Below are 24,974 nucleotides of genomic sequence, written 5' to 3' on the forward strand. Positions count from 1 at the left end.
TGCTTCATTACCCTACCATGTTAGATAAAGGGAAATTTAATTGCTTGAACAAATTAAGTAGCATTTAAATATGAAGATTACTTTGATAAAAGAGTTAAGCCATAAAGATTATCTTTCTTGAGAGTGATTTCTTGGGGAGACCTAAATACAACTTTTTCTCCTCCTTGGCCAGAATACTGACATTCCCTTAATACAACTGAGTACTTACAAGTAAAAGTGTGCTATTAGGCCATGGCAAAATAACAGATCCAGTATTCAAAATGCTTGAACAGCAAACACCCAACTGATCATTTAAACTGCCTGAGTTTTCAAAACTTGAATGTGACAGAAAATGAGCCAGGTTTTTTCCTGTTAGAAGAAATTGTCTTTACCTGTTAGAAGAAAATGCAGGCAACTTTAGGAAGGGCGTGAAACTTTTACGGTTATGAAGGCACTATTTAAATAGTCTAACATGCAACTTACAGGTGCCAACTCCCTAGCAAGGCTTAACTTAGACAAGTCCTCAATTATTCAACCACTAACAAAGTTTCTTTATTAATAAGAGATGCTTTTCAAAAAGAACCAGAGACTTTAAAGTGTTACATTAAATGCAAACTCTTCATCTGTTTCAACTGAGTATTTTTGGAGTGTGGAATAGAGTTGTCCACATTTTTCACTTCTCGTTAATCATTCTCGATTATGCAAAATGAACTCACAGAGACAAATTCAAATACCTATTTTGAAAAGTATTTACTTAGTTTAAATAAATTAATGGCAAATAAAAATTAAGCTACAATATATAGTCTGAATAGAAATGACTAGAACAAATACAACACAAGACTTGCTTTCTTGCATTAGTCACAAAGCATGTGACAATCTAGAAAACTTCAAAATCAATTATATTTCTTTGAAAAAGGGGTAACAGCAGTTACTGATACATCACAACTAATAAACTTATAATACAAGTTCCTGACATGCATTTCCTGAGTGAACCCAAATGATCATTTTTAAAAACAAGGAAGTTTTGACAGTTGAAGTAAAATAAAATAGTTCACGGCTTCTAAGCAACAAGTTTTGTTTTTTAAAAACCAAAAGAAAATTCAGAACAGTTTTGTAAGAGGATAAATTAAAGCTATGCTAACATATATAAAACTTTGCTACAGTCAATTAAGTATTATACAACTTCTCAAACTAAAGGAAAACAAATCAAAATATTAAAAAAAGATACTGTCTAAAAGTGTACTGGTTTCTACAAGTGTCAAAAACAGATTTGATGTAGTGCAACTGTCTATACTTGTGGTGCCTTTGAAAAAAGGGTGGGAAGGAGGAGAGAGAAGAAACTTGTTCTTGCTTTTGGAAGCAAAAGACATATTGGAATTAGAGAATAAACAGACCATGCAGTGCGTCACTCCACGCTGCAGTCATTGGTGCTCATCTGCCAAGCAAACATTTACTTAAGTCTCACTGTGGCAATCTCCTTAGGATTCAAACCCAGAGTTAAGGCTGGTCTGCTAGAAAGGGGGGCACTATTGTCATTCAACCCTTTAGATCTCTAGATTTCCTTATGCCTGAATAAGGCCAAATACAGAATAATTAATTAAGCATTTCTTTTTCCAAAAGCAAATCAAGTCACTCTCCTTTCTTGCTAATTTATACTTTTTCTTATGGGAATGATTTTTTTCTAGGAACAGTGAACAGATGAACCACAGTTTATATCCAAAAAAATAAACTTGCCAAATGCTGCTGATACTAAAAACAGATTAGTTATCATGGGAGAAAAATAGATAATCTAGATTAAATTGCATATTCAAAGGAGCATATAAAATGTTTCTTAGCATTAAGTTTTTGTTATAGTACTACGCTCGAGAGAAACATTAAGAAAAAATCTTTCCTGATTATCTTTAATGTGGTTAAAAACGAACACCTTTCACACAATGGTAATTAATATGAAATTGGTCTTACAAATTACAAAGTATTCTAATTTACCAAATTCCATATTTAGACTGGGGTGGGGAGAGAGGTTCTCTTGTCCTTCTTCCTAACTTTGCAAATCCTTGAGCTAGGTGTGCTCACTAAGCTACCATTCACACCAAGGGTGTGACACCATCGTTACCATGCTACTCTATCAAGAACATTCTAACGTAAAATAGAAAAAAGTTAATATACATGTTGCTATATTTTACAATGTTTGCAACAAACTGTAAACTAACATAGTTTGAACCAACAGTACCCTCAGTTATACAAAACAATTTCAGCACTGAGGATGGGTGATTCAAAAACACTAAAAGGAAGGCATCAAATTAGACTATGTCTTTTTCTCCTCAAAATATATTTTCAAAACTCAGAATTCAGAATACTGATACTTTCAGTAATTCCTTTGCTTGAGTTTCCCAGATTTTTGCTCAGAAATTGCTATTTATTATAAATGTTTTAAAAAATTCTTCATCTTAATGCAAATGACCAGAGCAGAAAAACTGTGACGTGGACAACAGGTTCGAAAACCCAACTCACTTAGCTTATAAATTTATAATGTAGTCCTGGAGGACAATGGTCTGTTAGTCTAGAGGTCCTTGAAAAATAAGTCTGATGTAGCCTTGTTCACCAGCCAACTGATGTGCACAAAAGGGACAGGCTGCATGAAAAGTATGAGTACCATGAGGAAGCGGGATCTGGGACCAATAGGCAGTTGTCTTTTCTGAACACACATGCCCACAAGGGCTAAACGCATGGGTTGGAGGGCCGGCGTCCACATAAAATCCAGCTTCACATCCAAGCCACAGAGGAACATAGGGACCGACAGACCTACACATAGGACATTCACGATCTTTTCCATCACGTTCTTCTTTGTTTCCCCAGTTATGATAGCCATGTACATGGCCGCAGTTTAGATATACCCATGGTTGTTTTTCATCTACAACATCTTTCCTCTTCATACTAGGAAATGCTAGTGTGTTGAACCCTACAGGGCACTGAGGTCGTGCTGCATTGATTTCCTGTCTTAAAGCCTCCAAATGCTTCACGGTAGGAGTGTGGGAAAGGCCTTCTGCAGTACGCCATAGCAATGTTGCACCACAGAGGTCAATTAACGAGCCATCTTGTAACTGATTGGTTTCAATTTCCACCTAGAGAAGACAAGAGTTGAAAAACATATTCACCACTCTGTTTTGGATTTTTACATAAGCCTTTTGGTTTTAAGTACTCCTTACTCAAGAGACGAGATTTTCTAGGATTTTCACTAAATATTCAAGAAACGGACAGTAGTTACCAAAAAGGTAAGTTTGAAAATCAAGGATAAAATATCAAACATTACCATATTTCTTTTTAGCCTTATGGTAATGACAACTTATGATTAAAACACCTGGCTAATCAATAAGTCTAATATTTTTAATGAGGTAAATATGGTCAAAGATATACAGATGGCTGAAAAGATCAGAGCGCTGTTTAGTTTAAGAAAGCTTAGGTTTTAAAATATATTAACATGATATGACAGAAGAATAAACTTTCAGAGTTTACCAATTTTTTTTTTTTTTTTTTGGAGACAGAGTTTTGCTCTTATTGCCAGGCTGGAGTGCAATGGCGCAATCTCAGCTCACCACAACCTCCACCTCCCATGTTCAAGTGATTCTCCTGCCTCAGCCTCCCGAGTAGCTGGGATTACAGGCATGCGCCACCATGCCCAGCTTATTTTGCATTTTCAGTAGAGACAGGGTTTCTCCATGTGGGTCACGCTGGTCTCAAACTCCTGACCTCAGGTGATCTGTCCGCCTCGGCCTCCCAAAGTGCTGGGATTACAGGTGTGAGCCACCGTGCCCGGCTACTAAATGAAATATTAACATACTGACCTCTAGTATAGAATCTGGTAGTCAGTGTTTGATAGCTTTAGTATTCTGTGTTGGCAATAGATTTAAGAGTTTTCTGGAATGTAGGTAATGCATTCAGTTCAACTCATCCTATGTGTTTATTGTAGCTAATTAAGAAAATACCATTCAGTATTTACCATTTTTCCTCTCTGCTGCGCTGATCTGGTTTCACGCAGGCTAAATACGTTTCCACACACCGATATTTCTCTCCATATTCCAGGCTTGGAGTCTTCTGTGAATCCATTGCGTGGATGCATCACAAGAACACCATTAGTGGTCAAACCATCCATCTGCCCATCTGATGTCTTCCATTTGGCAGCCTTCTCCTAGTAGAAATAATAGAAGTGAGCTTCCAATTACTTGTAATTTGGAATGAAAGCTAGTATAAAAGAAAGCATCATTTAGAAAAAAAGCTTTTTACCCCAAGAAAGATGTTTTTTGATGAGTCAAATCCTGCGGCATAAATCCGTGCTGTAAAGGGAGGATTCCGTTCACATATGATTCTACAGGCAAATCTTGATATAGTACTTTGTACTGACTGCGTATCAGAATTACTTTGACTTCCAGGAACTGTGTCAGTTACTACAAAATCAATGGGGCTTTCAGTCGACCGGCCAATCTGAGGGAAAAAAAGTATCTATAAACCCATTCAAAGAACACAGTGGAAAATCCATTCAAGAAAAGCACAATAAGGAGAAAACATTAGGCCTTTGAAATTTCTAAAGTTGAAGCTTACCATACTTAACGTTGGGGGCATCTATACTCTTGAAAACTAATCAGACTGTCTCTGATGAAGTAATCACTTAGAGCATGGAATTAAATGAGAACTTACAATAATATACGAAACCCTCAGGAAATGAAGAGTTCAGGAACGGCTGAAATTTCTAGATGGCTGCAGATTTTAATTTTAACCCTTTTGGATGGAAATATGTGTATCATGTAGATTTCTTCTCTTTAGAGATATTTAAAGAGATATTCTACCTTATTTAACAGAATATAGTGAACATATATAAGTAAATATTTTAGGATGACTGCAGAACATTACACTATAAATACCATTTACATTAAGCTGAAATGCAGTGATGTCTTCAGGTGCTATAAGAGGTATACAAGACTGCTGCCCCTTATGTCAAGGGTTTACACAGCCTTGCTTTGAGGTCTTATATATACTTCATATATTTTCCTGTTTCTTTTCTGCCAGGTTGTCAGCTATCACTCCTTGTTTTTGGTCAAGCCTGTATCCAGAAACAAGCCCCTCTTTCAACTGGCTACTCTTACTCTGTTATGGTTTGAGAAATCAAATAACCTACTTCAGAGAAAAGTATTTCAAAAGGTTCTGGTGAGAGCCTAAGGGATTCTCTAGGGAGCACAGAAAAGGAATTTCACTGCATCAACTTTGTGGCATTTATTTTATATATATACTCTTCCTGGTTCTTGGGGATATTTCAGAGAGACAAGGCTCCCAGATAAGAGTTCTGGATGGGTGAGGTGTCAGAGATTTCAAAACATCTTCAGAGGTACTAGCTAGTAAATAAGTTAATTGCATTTTGAAAGTTGAAAAGAAAAAAGGAAATCAATGGGTAGATGACAATAGTCACAAGTGTCACAGGGCTTTAAAGCAAACATTTGGAAATTATCAGTTCATGAATGTATTTGTTATAAAGTAGTATCATAAAATTGAAGAATGTGGGTACTGAGAAAAAATACTGACCCTCTACAAAGATAAAGACTCTTACTCTTTACATATTTTAGCCTCAAGTTCCTTGTATCAGCACACTTTCAGATAAACTTCTTTAGTGTTTTTGTCCAACTGTCAAGTATAAAGTCTTTATATTTAGATTGGATAGTTTTGGAGGGAAACTAGTTAACAAATACAAGGTTGGATATTCCTTTTCTTTATTCTTAAAAATAAACATATCTTAAATGGCCTCAGATCTTTGAAACTAAAAATATTTCCCCAAACACAAAGGCTCTTTAAAGGCTAAAAGATACAGGCCAAGGATTGAACTAATATTCAGAATCAACAGAAGTAGCACTTATTTGGAAAGAGACTGTTCCAGAGAGCTAACATTTCAACTTGGTCTTGGAAGAGACTATTTAAGACACTGAAGCAATATTTGTAATGACAATGAGAAGGAAGAAACTTAAGTATCTATAAAGGGAAAAAAAACCCACCATGAATGTGATCATATGCCAAAATCTGATTGTTACTAATTCTACCCCTTTCTAACTGCTATTATTAGCATTAAAAATACAGCTCTTTTGTTACTCTCCCTCACCCTCACGAGAAAACTCAATGGTTCCTTATAGCTTATCCAAAATTTGTATTTATTATTTCTAATAATAGTTAGAAACTGACTCAAGATTTGCCTCCCATCTACCAATCCAGCCAAATTTCCTGCTATTTATGTATATTAGCTACAAGTAGCTTATTCATCAATCTTTTACCACACTGTGTACTACTTCTTTGCCATCTCTTTTGCTAGAATGTTTTTCTACTGGTTGCTGGCAAAAATCCTACTTAACCTGATAAAAAGATCTACATGAAAAGACACCAGTATAAAGTCTCTTCTCCATCTTTCCTCAACACAATCAATGTGCTTAAAATTTAGAGGGTCAGTACAGCGCCTAGACATGTAATCTGCTTGTAATGTCTCCCTTACTTCGTAGTGCCAAACAATGCATAGAGTTGGAGTTGGAACATCTGATGACTTGAACAACAAATGTTCTTGTTCAGTTTACAGGGTAGACAATCCTAGAATGTTTCTAATACAATTCCTCAAAGACTGCCTAGTTTATCAAGGTAGTTTCTGATACATCACAGTCTTTTTGATGCTGAAATGTTTGGATTTTCCAAAGGTATAATACCTGTAGAAAGGACATAATCAGTTTATGATACTGGGAAAAATTCTCTACTTTATGAAAAAGACAAAACTCAAAATGTTAAAACTTATTTAAGGGCCTTCATTAGATGGTGAAGACATTGTTTCAGAATTCAGGATGCCTCGTTTAATTTCAGTTTTGCCCCCAAGTAACTCTATCATCGTTAACTCACAAGATTTCAGTTAACTTAATCTACAAAAGATAAGGGGTAAACAAATAAATATAAGGTACTTTCTGAAGCTAAAATTCTAGCCTGTGACCAAATATCTTGGAGATACACACACACACACACACACATACACACACACACACACACACACACATATTTATCTACATTTTATTAAAGAGACGAAGTCTATGTTGCCCAGGCTGGCCTCAAGCTATTCTCCCACCTCAGCCTCCTGAGTAACTGAGACTACAGGCCTAGTAGCACCTTGACTTTAAAAAAAGCTAAGCTCATTCATTTTCACTGCTTGTCAGTGAAACAAAATGTGAAAAATCATCCTAAAGCTTTGTGTTAGGTTTTTCTTGGATCTAAACATTAATCTTCATTAAAGATGTAATTTATTTTTGGTTAAAGAGAGGAAAACACAAATGCCCACATTCTAATATTAACTAGAGAAAAGAAATTCAGTATCTCATCTCATTAAAAAGGTTGAGCAGAGGGAGTGACTTCAAAGAAATATTTCACTATTGACTGAAATTAAATATATATCCAGGCCTTTTCACTTTTATTTGCCTTGTAAAATAAAGAAAAATGGAAAAGTCCATGTGACAATAATTATAAAAGCAACATTATCAGATAATTTATGTTCTACTTAAGTTTGTTTATAAAAGGCTAAGCTTTGGAGAGCTCAATATTAAGGGAGAAGATCAAAGATTCTATTTACATCTTTGGAATTGACTGTCCTAAAATCTACCAGTTTACAAAAATATCAGCACTGGACCGGTACAAAAAGTAGGAGAAAAATACTTTTATTGCATGAGTAGCACTGACCAAATATGTGCTGAGAAAAAGGTTTGATTTCACACAGATAATAAAATAGTTAGCAAGTGCCTGGATTGTTTATTGCCTAGAGAGGAAGGTGGGAGGTAGTGGTAGAAAAAGTCATACATGTGTGCAGAGTATTTATTGTTTTCTTTTTTTGGATAATAGCTACTATTCACTAAGTGTTTTTACTAAGTACCTGGCACAGCGCTGAGTACTCTACGTGTACTAGATCATTTAAGCCTCTTAACAGTCATAGGGGAGAGTCTATTATCTGCACTTTACAGAGAAGGAAACTGAGGCATATAATGGCTATGTAATATTTACCAGTAATTCTTATTCCGGAGCCTATCTCAACTGTGCTAGACTGACTTCTATTTATGAAGGTTAGCAATCAATCTATATTTTAATAAAATACAATATAAATATATGATAATCCTTTATCTGATCTCAGCAAAACTCACCAATATATTTTTAACTTTTTTGTTTTTAAGAAAAAAAATTTTAGATGTTATAATACCTGAAACATATCGGTGTTGCTGTCATGAGTATATTCAACCACCACAGTCTGGGCCCGAGATAAAGTATATGATATGCTATGCTGGTCCTTGTTGCTTATTGCCTAAGAATGAAAAAGTTAATAGCAAAAATTAGTAGGCAGGTCAATCCAATCAGATAATCTTTTCATTAAAAAAAGGGAAAACTATTTATCAAATACATGACATACTTATATATTTTCCCCCTGAAATCTAGAGAGGTTAATAACTCCTGTCAGTTGTGACAGTAGTTTCTTGGGTTGAATGGGGTATCGAAGAATATTTAGAAGCAGTTACAGAGTAAAAACATAATTTTCTTTTTTTTTTTTTCAAAGATGGAGTCTTGTTCTGTTGCCTAGGCTGGAGTGCAGTGGTGCGATCTCGGTTCACTGCAACCTCCGCCTCCCGGGTTCAAGCGATTCTCCTGCCTCAGCCTCCCAAGCAGCTGGGACTACAGGTGCATACTGCCATGCATGGCTAATATTTTTGTATTTTTAGTAGAGACAGCATTTCACCATGTTGCCCAGGCTGGTCTTGAACTCCTGAGCTAAGGCAATCCGCCCGCCTCAGCCTCCCAAAGTGCTAGGATTACAGGCGTGAGCCACTGAGCCTGGCCCATAATTTTCTTTTATCAAACCACTACACTCCCTTATTAAGTATTTTAAATTATAAAATAATCAAAACCAAATCCCACATAAAAACAGAAAACAACAGTACTACTCTGATAAGAAGAAAATGCAAAATCTTGCAAAATAAGAGGAATCTTATTTTTGAAGTAATTCAGAGAGCTATAAAGTTCACTCACAAGCCAAGTTAACTGGTTTTCTAACCATTTTGTGACTCTACAGATGACAAATGTTTGCCATATGCTGGGTGAGATACAGAAAAATGCATTTGGGATTTGGTCCCAGGAGATAAAAGAAAAAAATTCTTTAAAAAACAAAAGAAACATAGAATGATTAAACATTACCAAAGGAAAGGGATGTAATGCTTATGACTGTATTTCTGACTTATCTCAAACTAAAAACATTGCTAAAAAGAACTTTTCAGTTTTGTTTTCAAGTGTTTTCTATGTATATGAGTTGAAGATAATATCAAAGAAGGGGAAAAATCTAGTCATCACACAAAGGAAGTAGAAATGGGCTGCATAAAAAGAAAACAGACACAAAGACAGAAGAGAATAATTATATACAGCAAAGAAGCTGAATGAAAAAATCCTTCTTAATTAGAAGTTTGGCATCATAAGCTTTTACTTGGTTTCAATTTGCAGCTAATCTGTAATAGATAAAGCCTTAAAACAACAGCTTTAAGATTGTCAAATTTCCAAATATCTACAAACAGAATACAGAAATACACTATTTCCAAATATACAGAGACCACACTAACGACTCAGCTTTATCAAAGCTTAATACTGCCACTTTTGCTTCTGATTTTTTTTTTTTTTTTTTTTTTTTGCGACAGAGTCTCGCTCTGTTGCCTAGGCTGGAGTGCAGTGGCGCTAACTCACTGAAACCTCCGCCTCCCAGGTTCAAGTGATTCTCCTGCCTCAGCCTCCTGAGTAGCTGGGATTAAAGGTGCACGCCACCATGCCCGGCTAATTTTTGTATTTTTAGTAGAGACGGAGTTTTGCCATGTTGGCCATGCTGGTCTCGAACTCCTGACCTCATGATCCGCCCGCCTCGGCCTCCCAAAGTGCTGGGACTACAGGCATGAGCCACTGTGCCTGGCCTGCTTCTGATTTTTTTAAGGAATTAAACTACAGATACGATCGAGGCTGCCTACATGTCCCTCCCAATACCCTTTTCTCCACAGAGGTATCCAACCTCAAGAATGCAGTGTAGATCATTTACATGCATGTTTTACATATTTCTTTCTACACATTTAGGTATTCATAAATACTATATAATTGTTTTATAGGTTTTAAACACACACACACACACACACACACACACACACACACACACACGTTTTAAGAGACCAGGTTTCGCTATGATGCAGAGGCTGAAGTGCACTGGCTATTTATAGGCAGGAAAACGGCACACTACAGCTTTACCCTGTGCTCAAGTGATCTTCCTGCCTCTGCCTCCCAAGGAGCTGGGACTAACAGGCATGTGCCACTGGTTAAACAGCTGACTTTTCAATGAAATAATTACTCAGTATTTTAAAATTAATTCTTAGTGGCTAAAGAGATTTTAAAACATTGGTTTTTTTGTGCTTTGAGATTGTAATCTTTGTTTGTTAGTTATTAAACCTACTCTTAGACTGAGAATAAAAACTATGTCTAGTTAAGTTTGGTTCTCACTGGTCTAGAACGCAGGGTTTTACCAACTCATCCCAGATGACTGCCAGACTAAATGCTTAATTTTCGCCATGACCTCACAAATACATTCCTCCAAAATTTAAAGAGGAAAGAGTCAATCTTTTTTCTTTTTTCTTTTTTTTAATTGAGACAGGGTCCCACTCTGTCACTCAGGCTACAGTGCAGTGGCATGATCTCAGCTCACTGCAGCCTCTGCCTCCTCGGCTCAAGTGATCGTCCCACTTCAGCCTGCCAAGGAGCTGGGACTTCGGGGCATGCCACCACACTTGGCTAATTTTTTGTGTGTTTGGTGAAGATAGAGTTTCACCATGTTGCCCAGGCTGGTCTCGAACTCCTGAGCTCCAGTGATCTGCCCACCTTGGTCTCTCAAGTGCTGGGATTACAGGTGTGAGCTACCGCATCCAGTCAAGGGTCAATCTGATCCCTAAGATTTTTATTGCCTAGTAAAGATGAAAGATGAAAAGGAGATAACAATGAAAACATGAGGGCATGGCAGAGTAAAATAGGAAGAAAAGTACAGAATATGGTATTATAGAGGTAGGGATTAGAAATATTTTCCCTTATAGTGGTTTTCAACCAGAGGTAGTATTAGCTGTCTAAGGGGCATCTGAAAATATTTTGTGCATTTTTTGGCTGTTATGAGGATTTGCAGGCTCAAATGGCATTTTGTGGGTGAAGGACCCCTAAATGTCCTGTAGTACGTGGGAAAGTCCTGAACAATGAAAAAGTGGCACACCCAAAATGTCAAGAGAACTCCTGGGGGAGATACTTAAGAAGCTCCTCAGATTGAATCAATCTGAGGATTACTTCCACCACCTGCTTAGCATATTCCTTCTCTCCAAAGGAGCAAAAAGAAACTGTCCCCTTTCTGCACTAACTGGTTCCCAAATAGTAACAGAGGAGTCCTAGTCAAGGCCTAAGGATTCTTTCACAAATCAAACTGGATATAAAACAAAGCTGAGAAGCCAATTACCTTCAGACACTGAAGCTGTGACCTAAAACCACATCATATGCCAATTTTTCTGTCTCTTGTTTATTTAACTTATAAAGATATGCTTCAGATGGTATAATATTAATGTACATTCTAGGGCTACTTAGCTAAAGATACAGGTACTTCCAGGAGTCAAAGAACTCTTTGTAATTTTTCTTATTTGCTCATTACAATATCAAATTCTTTATAACATAAAGTCTGTGTTATAAAATTGGAAGCAGACAAATTCACAGAAAATATAAAGATGTGAAATTCCCCCTCCTTGTCTGTCGCTCTAGGAAAAGCCCAAGTATCCTGAAATGGTGGTCCAGCTTCTGGAAATTTTGTTAGAAGACGACGACAGGGCTAGAAGCATGAAATAGGCTGGGGGTTGAGAAGTTATATTGTAGATGTAGTTGGATATTGCTTTCATAACTTTGATTCAATTTAATAATTACTGAGGTCTACTTTGTGCAAGGTACTATGCTAAAATATATGAAGTTATAAACCAAAAATGAATACAACCAATACACAGAATCTTAGGTAAAGACTCTTAGTTTGAAAATTACCTCACCCAAACATGCTTCTAATACCTGAATACACATATTATACATCACATTCTTCATCCAGCCCAGGGAGGCTCCTCTAGTAACAGAGTGGGAACTTTCCACTTCTCAGGGCAGACAGCTGCATAATTCTAGGTACTAGATAAAGCCCTGTCCCCTACCCCACCTCTTAATAAAGAAAGAGAATATTTCCTTCTAATTTCCACCCACTGATCCTGGTTTGTCTTTTTTTTTTTTTTTAAGTCCAATTCCCCTTCCATATGGCAGCTTTTCAAATACCATGTCTCCAAAGTCTCTTCTCCAATCCAAACAAAAGGAAATTTCTGAAACAGAAATGTGAGGGGGAATGCTAGAGAATATAAACAACACATAAAAGTCTTTCAATTTCTCCAAGTTAATTTATGTAGCTTTTTTTTTTTTTACCTTTGCAGCCTGAGGAGTACAAGCAATATGCACAGTGCTGGGCTTCACCCCATTTGCCTTAGGTCTTTTAAACAAAGCAAATCTACTTTTCCTCCTTCCTCTATCGCCATTTGGGAGAGACCCATTATACCTGATGGGGGGAAAAAAAGTATAGGTGATCTCTTGCAAGAACTGCACAATTATAAAACAAATGTTTGACTATGCCTTGCAGAATCAATTCCCAATTAATTATCTATTAACACATTATAATTATTTAAAATTCCTTTGAGCAACTGTTGATCTCCATACCAGGTGCCAGTGTGTGAAACAAAATGAGATTCTTTTTCTGGCTTCATTCCAAGTCACAGAGAACCTTTTGGATTATACACAGATTCAAGTTATCTCTATTTTTCTCCTTCCCTCTTTTACAGAAGATAATTAAGAGCTGATTAATGGCATGTCTGACTCCTTATGACTCATTCTGTTTTTTTTAAGGTGAATCGTTTGCATGTGCTAATACAACCTTTAAAAAGTATAGTATGTATTGTTTAAAACACAATCTCCTTTATTTGTGAACCAAACACTTTAAACAGCTGAACTTTTGAAGTAAGGAATTTTTAGACTTGTTAAGTCTTAGCTACCTGAATGTACAAATGCACTCTCATTATATTAGCAGAACTTGTCCAACAGATATGTTTGCTAAGTAGTAAACATACTTTTGTTTTTCAGATCTTATGAACATTTCTCTATAACATGTACACACACACACACACACACACACACACACACACACACACACGTACATCCTAAAGGTAAGCAAGTACTAAACCAATGGAAAAAAGTTAAAAACAAAATAAAAATATTTGGGTGTTTACTATATACCAGGCACTACTGAATGTTATCCCATGCACATTACCTCACTAAATCTACCCTTGCAAAAATTCTACCAGATTGAAATCACTGTCCCCATTTTTACACGTTAGGAAACAGGCTCAGAAGAATTATATTCTGAAGTGACACAGGCAAAGCCAGAATTTGAATTTAAGTATGTTTGTCATGTGTTTATGTCATTCTTTACTGCTTCACTGAGGCATGAGCAGTAGCTTAATAATAATCTTTCCTCATTCACTGTCCACCTCCCCTGCCCCCACCCCCTGATAAATCTTTGGTTTGATGATCTACCATATGTCAATCTAGGTGGAAATGAAGCAGGGAATAGGGACAGTTTTGAGGTTGGAGGAAGAGTGATTATAAAATGGCCTGTAAATGTGGCTGGCAAGGAAGAATGTCTTAAAGCTGAGAAGCGAGTTTACTCAATGACTGCCATATATAGAAACTACACTGACCCTTTACAAAAAAATAAAACACTTTGTATTGGAGAAAGCCCTTGGTAATGTTGCTAGCCTTGCTGTAAGTCCAAAGTACAGCCCCTTAGCTAATAATTATTTTAGCTATTCTAGGCTTTGTGTTGCCACCAGCCCCACTGTCAATTCCTCACTGTCCCTTAACTACTGTCTCCTGAGTTGCATGACTCATCCCACTTCTGGATCTCACTCTTTAGTCCCATATTGCGTTCCTGTAGTTCAAAGCTCTTTTCTAAGTAGCAATAGCATGAAACCTTGTCTAGCTTCACTTCTAGAGGGTTGAGAAGAAAAAGTATTTGCATTTTAGGACACCAAGTACCAGACAGAGACAATTACTGTTGCTAATGATTAACTGAGGAACCTATAGGCTAAGACTGGCAGTTTAAAACCATAAGCTAAATTTTAAACTATTCTTCAAATGACTCTCAAATTTCCTGCTAGAAGAATTTAATCTGGAAAAGTTTTTGGTAGTTAAGAGCTGTTTGTCACTGATACCATTAAAATCTATGTGATTTGAAGTTCTAATACTGAAGTTACTATGCTAAATTTATCATCTTTTAAAGTTTTGTTTCTGAGAAAAGAATTTTAAGTCTCAAAGGGCCTTAGAAGATCTTGTCTAATTGTCATTTTTACAGAGGAGGAAACTAAAGCCCAGGATGGTTCAGTGACTTGCCCAAGGTCACACAGCTAGCAGTGCTGGAACAAGCACTGGATTCTAAGATTCCTAACATCTAGTCAAGCTCAGTAACTCCATATGATTTCCCCAGTTTCTCTAACTCTCTCATCTGAAACAACACATTCTCACTTTAACCTGACTCTCAAACATACTGCAATATCTTGAGTTGCTTTTTAGGCAAAAGCAGAGCAACAGCAGGGGGAAAATAAAATTAGCAATTTTCTTTTTTCTTATTTTTTTTGAGACAGAGTCTCGCTCTGTTGCCCAGGTTGGAGTGCTCGGCTCACTGCAACCTCCTCTTCCTGGGTTCAAGTGATTCTCCTGCCTCAGCCTCCCAAGTAGCTGGGATTACTGACATGCACTACCACGCCCAGTTAATTGTTGTATAAAAAGTAAAGATGGGGTTTCACCATGTTGGCCAGGCTGGTCTCGAACTCCTGACATCAGGTGATCCACCCACCTTGGCCTCCCAAAGTGCTGGGATTACAGGTGTGAACCACTGCACGCAGCCTAAAATGAGCAGTTTTCTAGTTTCTGAGATCTCTAGTTAAGAAAGGCTAATACTGTGTCTCCACTTTGATAGTTACGACAAGTTTAAGTGGAACAAATTGAAATAATTTGGAATAACAGAATCATCTATTCCTCAATCTTCAGGTTCTATTTCTGTGAGTTACATGGATGAAATTACTTTAGGAGCTAAGAAATAGCTAGATTCCTGGGCTTCAGAGGCATTCTGCTGTCACCATATACAACTCCTTTAACCAAAATGTGCAGCACAAAGCAATAACTACCTTAGATGGGCAAAAGAATAAATGAAGACTAACCTACATGAAATGACTTAAAGCAGGCAAGGGAAAGGGAATTTTTGGTAAAATCAGCTGAGACAAAACATGGGATAGGGAAGACAAATGGCATGACTGTGACAGTGGACAAATACACTTTTCATTTCATTTCATTTTTATCTTTTTTTTTTTTTTTCGTGAGACAGAATCTCACTCTGTTGCCCAGGCTGGAGTACAGTGGCGCAATCTCAGCTCACTGCAACCTCTGCCTCCAGGGTTCAAGCAATTCCCCTGCCTCAGCCTCCCAAGTAGCTGGGATTACAGGCACGCGCCACCACGCCCGGATAATTTTTGTGTTTTGCGTAGAGACAGGGTTTCACCATGTTGGCCAGGCTGGTCTTGAATTCCTGGCCTCAGGTAATCTGCCTGCCTTGGCCTCCCAAAATGCTGGGATTACAGGCGTGAGCCACCACGCCCGAACCTTCCATTTCATCTTTAAGAAACTTTGCCCTTTCTGCGCGTAAGGGTGAGACAAAGTTTATGTCATATTTGAGTGCTTTTAAACAATAGCATGAATATGAGAATTAAAAGAGTTTCTTGATTTGGTAACATTACCAATTCCAAAAAAAAGTACTTATAGCCTAGATGCCAAAGTTAGCATATATTATTAAACTGTGTGTCTTATCAAATGGAGAAACCTTACCCTAAGACAATGAGTTCACCATATTTTACTGGTGCTTTAGATGGATGATTTTCTTGATCAGGAGAAAACATGAGCTTGGCTGTCTTTCTCAAATCTTTGTTCACTGGTCAGGAGCCTTGGGACACCTTTTGCATTATTTCCTAGAGGGGAAAAGTTTTCATTAATAATGTGAACAATTCGTTTCAGTTTAAATAAAGATGTTATTTTCCAGCAGTCCTCTTGAACACAATATTATGCAAAGCATCACATGGTATATACATTTTATGGGACATTTTGCCCAATAATGATTATACATTTTACAAAACTGTTTAAATGAGTCAAAAAGGCAAATTTGAAGACTTCCACTTACAGAAGCATACAGCAGATAAAACTTTTCCCTTTCATTTCTGCTAAGGATAACGAAAGACCCTGGATATTATATACAGAACATGAGAAGACTGTGAAAAGTGGAGAGAAGGCAAACTAAGTAAGGGACCTCAGGACCCATGGAATGACACGGTGGTGTAAATTCTCTGGGTTTTCTTTTTGCCTAATATATCCCAGACTTGGAGCTAAAGAAGGCAGCAACCTGGAAATGCCAACTGGCACAGACAAAGCCACAACAAAAGCTTGCTCTCCCTAGCCAAAGAAACAAGAAAGGGACAGCCTGGCAAGACGGAAAACTTTTGACAGTAACTGCTCCACTCTAGCCAAACCCAGTAAACAGTTTTGCCCCACCACCACCCACACCAACGAAAGCTAAGTGAGGAGCCTTGACTTCCAGCTCATAAACCATAGTGAGGAGTTCCAATGCCCTACTGGGGCAAAGTCAAAGTCGGCCAAGTAGGGAGCCAGAATTTTCACCCTGATGGCTGGGCATGCCCCAACACCTATCCCAGTGGTGTCAGCTAGACTTCTACCCCCCACTCACCAAAAACAAGAAGGATCCTCTTCCTGGGGCGTCAGTAGAGGCTGAGTAGGGACCCCTGACTTCTACATCCACCTGGAAGTAATGAGGCACCCCCTATGACCTTGCCAAAGCAATGCCAATAAAAGCCAGTGGAAACAGAAGGTTTAGATAATATCCAGAGTCTAGGAACATAATATGAAAATATCTAGTTTTAACAGAAAATCACTCATCCTAGCAAGAACAATATTTAAAACAATACAAAACATAGGCTGGGTGCAGTGGTTCACACCTGTAATCCCAGCACTTTGGGAGGTCGAAGCAGACGGATCACTTGAGGTTGGGAGTTTGAGACCAGACTGACCAACATGTAGAAACCCTGTCTCTACTAAAAATACAAAATAAGGGGGGGCGCGCCCAAGATGGCCAAATAGGAACAGCTCCAGCCTCCAGATCCCAGCGTGAGCGACACAGAAGATGGGTGATTTCTACATTTTCAACTGAGGTACCGGATTCATCTCACTGGGGTGTGTCGGACACTTGGCGCTGGTCCACGGGCGCAGCCTGACCAGCAAGAGCTGAAGCAGGGCGAGGCATTGCCTCACCTGGGAAGCGCAAGGGGGAAGGGAATTCCTTTTCCTAGCCAAGGGAAATTGAGACACACAACACCTGGAAAATCGGGTAACTCCCACCCTAATACTGCGATTTACCAAGGGTCTTAGGAAACGGCACACCAGGAGATTATATCCCACACCTGGCCCAGAGGGTCCCATGCCCATGGAGTCTCCCTCATTGCTAGCACAGCAGTCTGAGATCTAACTGCAAGGCGGCAGCGAGGCTGGGGGAGGGGCGCCGCCATTGCTGAGGTTTAAGTAGGTAATCAAAGCTGCTGGGAAGCTCGAATTGGGTGGAGTCCATCACAGCTCAAGGAGGCCGACCTGTCTCTGTAGACTCCTCCTCTGGGGACAGGGCATAGCTAAACAAAAAGCAGCAGAAACCTCGGCAGAGGTAAATGCCCCTGTCTGACAACTTTGAAGAGAGCAGTGGATCTCCCAGCATGGAGGCTGAGATCTGAGAAGGGACAGACTGCCTGCTCAAGTGGGTCCCTGACCCCTGAGTAGCCAAACTGGGAGACATCCCCCACTAGGTGCAGACCAACACCTCACACCTCACACAGCGGGATACACCCCTAAGACAAAGCTTCCAGAGCAAGAATCAGACAGTAACACTCGCGGTTCAGCAATATTCTATCTTCTGCAGCCTCTGCTGCTGATACCCAGGCAAACAGGGTCTGGAGTGGACCTCAAGCAAACTCCAACAGACCTACAGCTGAGGGTCCTGACTGTTAGAAGGAAAACTAACAAACAGAAAGGACACCTACACCAAAACCCCATCAGTACATCATCATCATCAAAGACCAAAGGCAGATAAAACCACAAAGATGGGGAAAAAGCAGTGCAGAAAAGCTGAAAATTCAAAAAATCAGAGTACATCTCCCACTCCAAAGGAATGCAGCTCATCGCCAGCAACGGAACAAAGCTGGATGGAGAATGACTTTGACAAGCTGAGAGAAGAAGGCTTCAGTCGATCAAACTTCTCAGAGCTAAAGGAGGAACTACGTAACCAGTGCAAAGAAACTAAAAACCTTGAAAAAAGAATGGATGAATGGATAACTAGAATAATCAATGCAGAGAAGACCTTAAAATAACTGACAGATGAAAACCATAACATGAGAACTACGTGACAAACGCACAAGCTTCAGTAACCGACTTGATCAACTGGAAGAAAGAGTATCAGTGATTGAAGATCAAATGAATGAAATGAAGCGAGAAGAGAAGTGTAAAGAAAAAAGAGTAAAAAGGAATGAACAGAGCCTCCAAGAAGTATGGGATTATGTGAAAAGACCAAATCTACATCTGATTGGAGTGCCTGAAAGTGATGGGGAGAATGGAACCAAGTTGGAAAACACTCTGCAGAATATCATCCAGGAGAACTTCCCCAATCTAGTAAGGCAGGCCAACATTCAAATTCAGGAAATAAAGAGTATGTCACAAAGATACTCCTCAAGAAGAGCAACTCCAAGACATGTAATTGTCAGATTCACCAAAGTTGAAACGAAGGAAAAAATGTTAAGGGCAGCCAGAGAGAAAGGTCGGGTTACACACAAAGGGAAGCCCATCAGACTAACAGCAGATCTCTCGGCAGAAACTCTCCAAGCCAGAAGAGAATGGGGGCCAATATTCAACATTCTTAAAGAAAAGAATTTTAAACCCAGAATTTCATATCCAGCCAAAGTAAGTTTCATAAATGAAGGAGAAATAAAATCCTTTACAGATAAGCAAATGCTGAGAGATTTTGTCACCACCAGGCCTCCTTACAAGAGACCCTGAAGGAAGCACTAAACATGGAAAGGAACGACAGGTACCAGCCATTGCAAAAACATGCCAAAATGTAAAGACCATCGAAGCTAGGAAGAAACTGCATCAACTAATGAGCAAAATAACCAGTTAATATCATAATGGCAGGATCAAGTTCACACATAACAATATTAACCTTAAATGTAAATGGACTAAATGCTCCAATTAAAAGACACAGACTGGCAAATTGGACAGTCAAGACCCATCAGTTTGCTGTATTGAGAAGACCCATTTCACATGCAGAGACACACACAGGCTCAAAGTAAAGGGATGGAGGAAGATCTACCAAGCAAATGGAAAACAAAAAAAGCAGGGGTTGCAATCCTAGTCTCTGATAAAACAGACTTTAAACCATCAAAGATCAAAAGAGACAAAGAAGATCGTTACATAATAGTAAAGGGATCAATTCATCAGGAAGAACTAACTATCCTAAATATATATGCACCCAATACAGGAGCACCCAGATTCATAAAGAAAGTCCTTAGAGACAGAGACTTAGACTCCCATACAATAATAATGGGAGACTTTAACACCCCACTGTCAACATTAGACAGATCAACGAGACAGAAAGTTAACAAGGATATCCAGGAATTGAACTCATCTCTGCAGCAAGCAGACCTAATAGACATCTACAGAACTCTCCACCCCAAATCAACAGAATATACATTCTTCTCAGCACCACATCACACTTATTCCAAAATTGACCACACAGTTGGAAGTAAAGCACTCCTCAGCAAATGAAAAAGAACAGAAATTATAATAAACTGTCCCTCAGACTGCAGTGCAATCAAACTAGAACTCAGGACTAAGAAACTCAATCAAAACCGCTCAACTACATGGAAACTGAACAACCTGCTCCTGAATGACTACTGGGTACATAACGAAATGAAGGCAGAAATAAAGATGTTCTTTGAAACCAATGAGAACAAAGATACAACATACCAGAATCTCTGGGACACATTTAAAGCAGTGTGTAGAGGGAAATTTATAGCACTAAAGGCCCACAAGAGAAAGCAGGAAAGATCTGAAATTGACACCCTAACATCACAATTAAAAGAACTAGAGAAGCAAGAGCAAACACATTCAAAAGCTAGCAGAAGGCAAGAAATAACTAAGATCAGAGCAGAACTGAAGGAGATAGAGACACAAAAAACCCTCCAAAAAATCAATGAATCCAGGAGCTGGTTTTTTGAAAAGATCAACAAAATTGATAGACCGCTAGCAAGACTAATAAAGAAGAAAAGAGAGAAGAATCAAATAGACGCAATAAAAAAATGATAAAGGGGATATCACCACAGACCCCACAGAAATACAAACTACCATCAAAGAATACTATAAACACCTCTACGCAAATAAACTAGAAAACCTAGAAGAAATGGATAATTTCCTGGACACTTACACTCTCCCAAGACTAAACCAGGAAGAAGTTGAATCCCTGAATAGACCAATAGCAGGCTCTGAAATTGAGGTAGTAATTAATAGCCTACCAACCAAAAAAAGTCCAGGACCAGATGGATTCACAGCCGAATCCTACCAGAGGTACCAGAAGGAGTTGCTACTATTCCCTCTGAAACTATTCCAATCAATAGAAAAAGAGAGAATCCTCTCTAACTCATTTTACAAGGCCAACATTATCCTGATACCAAAGCCTGGCAGAGACACAACAAAAAAAGAGAATTTTAGACCAATATCCCTGATGAACATCGATGCAAAAATCCTCAATAAAACACTGGCAAACCGAAGCCAGCAGCACATCAAAAAGCTTATCCACCATGATCAAGTGGGCTTCATCCCTGGGATGCAAGGCTCGTTGAACATATGCAAATCAATAAACGTAATCCAGCATATAAACAGAACCAAAGACAAAAACCACATGATTATCTCAATAGATGTAGAAAAGGCCTTTGACAAAATTCAACAGCCTTTCATGCTAAAAACTCTCAATAAATTCGGTATTGATGGAATGTATCTCAAAATAATAAGAGCTATTTATGACAAACCCACAGTCAATATCATACTGAATGGGCAAAAAACTGGAAGCATTCCCTTTGAAAACTGGCACAAGACAGGGATGCCCTCTCTCAACACTCTTATTCAACATAGTGTTGGAAGTTCTGGCTAGGGCAATCAGGCAAGAGAAAGAAATCAAGGGTATTCAGTTAGGAAAAGAAGAAGTCAAATTGTCCCTGTTTGCAGATGACATGATTGTATATTTACAAAACCCCATCATCTCAGCCCAAAATCTCCTTAAGCTGATAAGAAACTTCAGCAAAGTCTCAGGATACAAAATCAATGTGCAAAAATCACAAGCATTCTTATACACCAATAACAGACTAACAGAGCCAAATCATGAATGAACTCCCATTCACAATAGCTTCAAAGAGAATAAAATACCTAGGAATCCAACTTACAAGGGATGTAAAGGACCTCTTCAAAGAGAACTACAAACCACTGCTCAGTGAAATAAAAGAGGACACAAACAAATGGGAGAACATACCATGCTCATGGATAGGAAGAATCAATATTGTGAAAATGGCCATACTGCCCAAGGTAATTTATAGATTCAATGCCATCCTCATTAAGCTACCAATGACTTTCTTCACAGAATTAGAAAAAAGTGCTTTAAAGTTCATATGGAACCAAAAAAGACCCCGCATTGCCAAGACAATCCTAAGCCAAAAGAACAAAGCTGGAGGCATCACGCTACCTGACTTCAAACTATACTACAAGGCTACAGTAACCAAAACAGCATGGTACTGGTAACAAAACAGAGATATAGACCAATGTAACAGAACAGAGCCCTCAGAAATGATACTACATATCTACAGCCATCTGATCTTTGACAAACCTGACAAAAACAAGAAATGGGGAAAGAATTCCTTATTTAATAAATGGTGCTGGGAAAATTGGCTAGCCATAAGTAGAAAGCTGAAACTGGATCCTTTCCTTACTCCTTATACAAAAATTAATTCATGATGGATTAGAGACTTAAATATTAGACCCCAAACCATAAAAACCCTAGAAGAAAACCTAGGTAATACCATTCAGGACATAGGCATGGGCAAGGACTTCATGTCTAAAACACCAAAAGCAACGGCAACAAAAGCCAAAATTGACAAATGGGATCTCATTAAACTAAAGAGCTTCTGCACAGCAAAAGAATCTACCATCAGAGTGAACAGGCAACCTATAGAATGGGAGAAAATTTTTGCAATCTACTTATCTGACAAAGGGCTAATATCCAGAACCTATAAAGAATTCAATCAAATTTACAAGAAAAAAAAAACCCCATCAAAAAGTGGGCAAAGGATATGAACAGACACTTCTCAAAAGAATACATGCATACAGCCAACAGACACATGAAAAAATGCTCATCATCACTGGCCATCAGAGAAATGCAAATCAAAACCACAATGAGATACCATCTCACATCAGTTAGAATGGCAATCATTAAAAAATCAGGAAACAACAGGTGCTGGAGAGGATGTGGAGAAATAGGAACACTTTTACACTGTTGGTGGGGCTGTAAACTAGTTCAACCATTGTGGAAAACAGTGTGGCGATTCCTCAAGGATCCAGAACTAGAAATACCATTTGACCCTGCTATCCCATTACTGGAGATATACCCAAAGGATTGTAAGTCATGCTGCTATCAAGACACATGCACACGTATGTTTATTGCAGCACTATTCACAATAGCAAAGACTTGGAATCAACCCAAATGTCCAGCAGTGACAGACTGGATTAAGAAAATGTGGCACATATACACCATGAAATACCATGCAGCCATAAAAAAGGATGAGTTCGTGTCCTTTGTAGGGACATGGATGAAGCTGGAAACGATCATTCTCAGTAAACTATCGCAAGAACAGAAAACCAAATACCGCATGTTCTCACTCATAGGTGGGGACTGAACAATGAGATCACTTGGACACAGGAAGGGAATCATCACACACTGGGTCCTATTGTGGTGGTGGCGGGGGAGGGATAGCATTAGGAGATATACCTAATGACGAGTTAATGGGTGCAGTTAATGGGTGCAGATGTAAATGACGAGTTAATGGGTGCAGCACACCAACATGGCACATGTATACATATGTAACAAATCTGCATGTTGTACACAGGTACCCTAGAACTTAAAGTATAAAAAAAAAAAGTGGACATTCTGATTTTATCAACATAGTGATTTTGTTGAAATGAAGACAATAAAAATAAATTTTATGAAACAAACAAAAAATAAATAAATAAAATATAAAAATATAAAATTAGCCTGGCGTGGTGGCACATGCCTGTAATCCCAGCTACTCGGGAGGCTGAGGCAGGAGAATCACTTGAACCCGGGAGGCGGAGGTTGCAGTGAACTGAGATCATGCCACTGCACTCCAGCCTGGGCAATAGAGCGAGACTCCATTTCAAAACAAAAACAGAAACAAAAACAAAAATAATGCAAAAGATAATCAACAGGTGCCAAAACTTAGATGACAGCATTACCTGACAAAGATTTAAAAGCAACTATGATAAAACTGAACAGTGGAAATTACTTGATCTGAACAATAGAGAGAAAACAGGAAAAACAAAATGAAACAAAAAACAAAGCCTTACGGACCTGTGAGACTATAGCAAAATCTAACCTGTGTGTCACTGGACACACATGTCAAAAAGAGAGAAGAAAGAGTCAAGCTGAAAAAGCACTCAAAGAGGCTGGGCACAGTGGCTCATGCCTGTAATTCCAGCACTCTGGGAGCCTGAGACGGGTGGATCACTTGAGGTCAGGAGTTCGAGACCAGCCTGGGCAACATGGTGAAACCCCGTCTCTACTAAAAATATAAAAATGAGCCAGGCGTCGTGGTGTGCCTTCTAGTCCCAGCTACTTGGAAGGTTAAAGGGGGAGTAATTGCTTGAACCTGGGAGAAGGAGGTTGCAGTGAGCCAAAACTGCGCCACTGTACTCCAGCCTGGGCGACAGAGTGAGACTCCGTCTCAAGAAAAAAAAAGAAAGAAAAGAAAATATCCTGGAAGCAGAGAGAGAGAACACTGCATTTATAGGAGAAAAACAATTAGATTGACAGTGGAGTTCTCACCAGAAACCAGAGAACCCAGAAGATAGTGGCATAATATTTTTCAGGTGCTCACAAAAATGGAAGGGAAGTCAAGACATTCTCTGAAGAGGAAAAATTGAGAGAATTTGTTACCAGCAGACTCACTACAAAGAATGGCTAGAGGAAATTAACTAAACAGAAAATGAATAAAATAACCTTAAAATATCAGAGAAGATGTAAAAACATGGTAGCAAAAATATGAGTAAATACAATAAACTTTCCCTGTCTTGAATTTTCTAAATTTTGTCTGACGGTGAAAGTGAAAACTATAATACAGTTAGATGTGGTTCTAAATGTATGTAAAGGAAATAGTACAGAAAGGCTAAGGTGGGAAGAGTACTTGAGGTCAGGAGTTGAAGACCAGCCTGACCAACATGGTGAAACCCCATCTCCACTAAGAAGACAAAAATTAACAGGGCGTGGTGGTGTGTGCCTGTAGTCCCAGCTACTCGGGAGGTTGAGGCAGGAGGATCACTTGAACCTGGCAGGCAGAGGCTTCAGTGAGCCCAGGTCGCACCACTGCACTCCAGCCTGGGTGAGAGAA

The 24,974-nt window shown here is 38.6% G+C and overlaps 1 protein-coding gene across 2 annotated transcripts in view; it reads right to left on the bottom strand.

Annotated features, from left to right (window-relative positions):
• Positions 1 to 710: 710 nt before the first annotated feature.
• Positions 711 to 24,974, bottom strand: part of PELI1 (pellino E3 ubiquitin protein ligase 1) — a 65,121-nt gene continuing 40,857 nt past the window's right edge. For both annotated transcript variants that reach the window (XM_007970450.3, XM_038007029.2), the window contains 6 exons: positions 16,030 to 16,169; positions 12,526 to 12,655; positions 8,231 to 8,332; positions 4,261 to 4,458; positions 3,977 to 4,165; positions 711 to 3,101 (listed from right to left, as the gene is read on the bottom strand). In XM_007970450.3, coding sequence (XP_007968641.1) covers positions 2,535 to 3,101; positions 3,977 to 4,165; positions 4,261 to 4,458; positions 8,231 to 8,332; positions 12,526 to 12,655; positions 16,030 to 16,100 — 1,257 coding nt within the window. In that variant the 5' untranslated portion in view covers positions 16,101 to 16,169 and the 3' untranslated portion in view covers positions 711 to 2,534. The remainder of the gene's footprint in view (positions 3,102 to 3,976; positions 4,166 to 4,260; positions 4,459 to 8,230; positions 8,333 to 12,525; positions 12,656 to 16,029; positions 16,170 to 24,974) is intronic.

This window comes from Chlorocebus sabaeus, chromosome 14, assembly GCF_047675955.1.
Source record: "Chlorocebus sabaeus isolate Y175 chromosome 14, mChlSab1.0.hap1, whole genome shotgun sequence".
NCBI classification, from domain to species: Eukaryota; Metazoa; Chordata; class Mammalia; order Primates; family Cercopithecidae; genus Chlorocebus; species Chlorocebus sabaeus.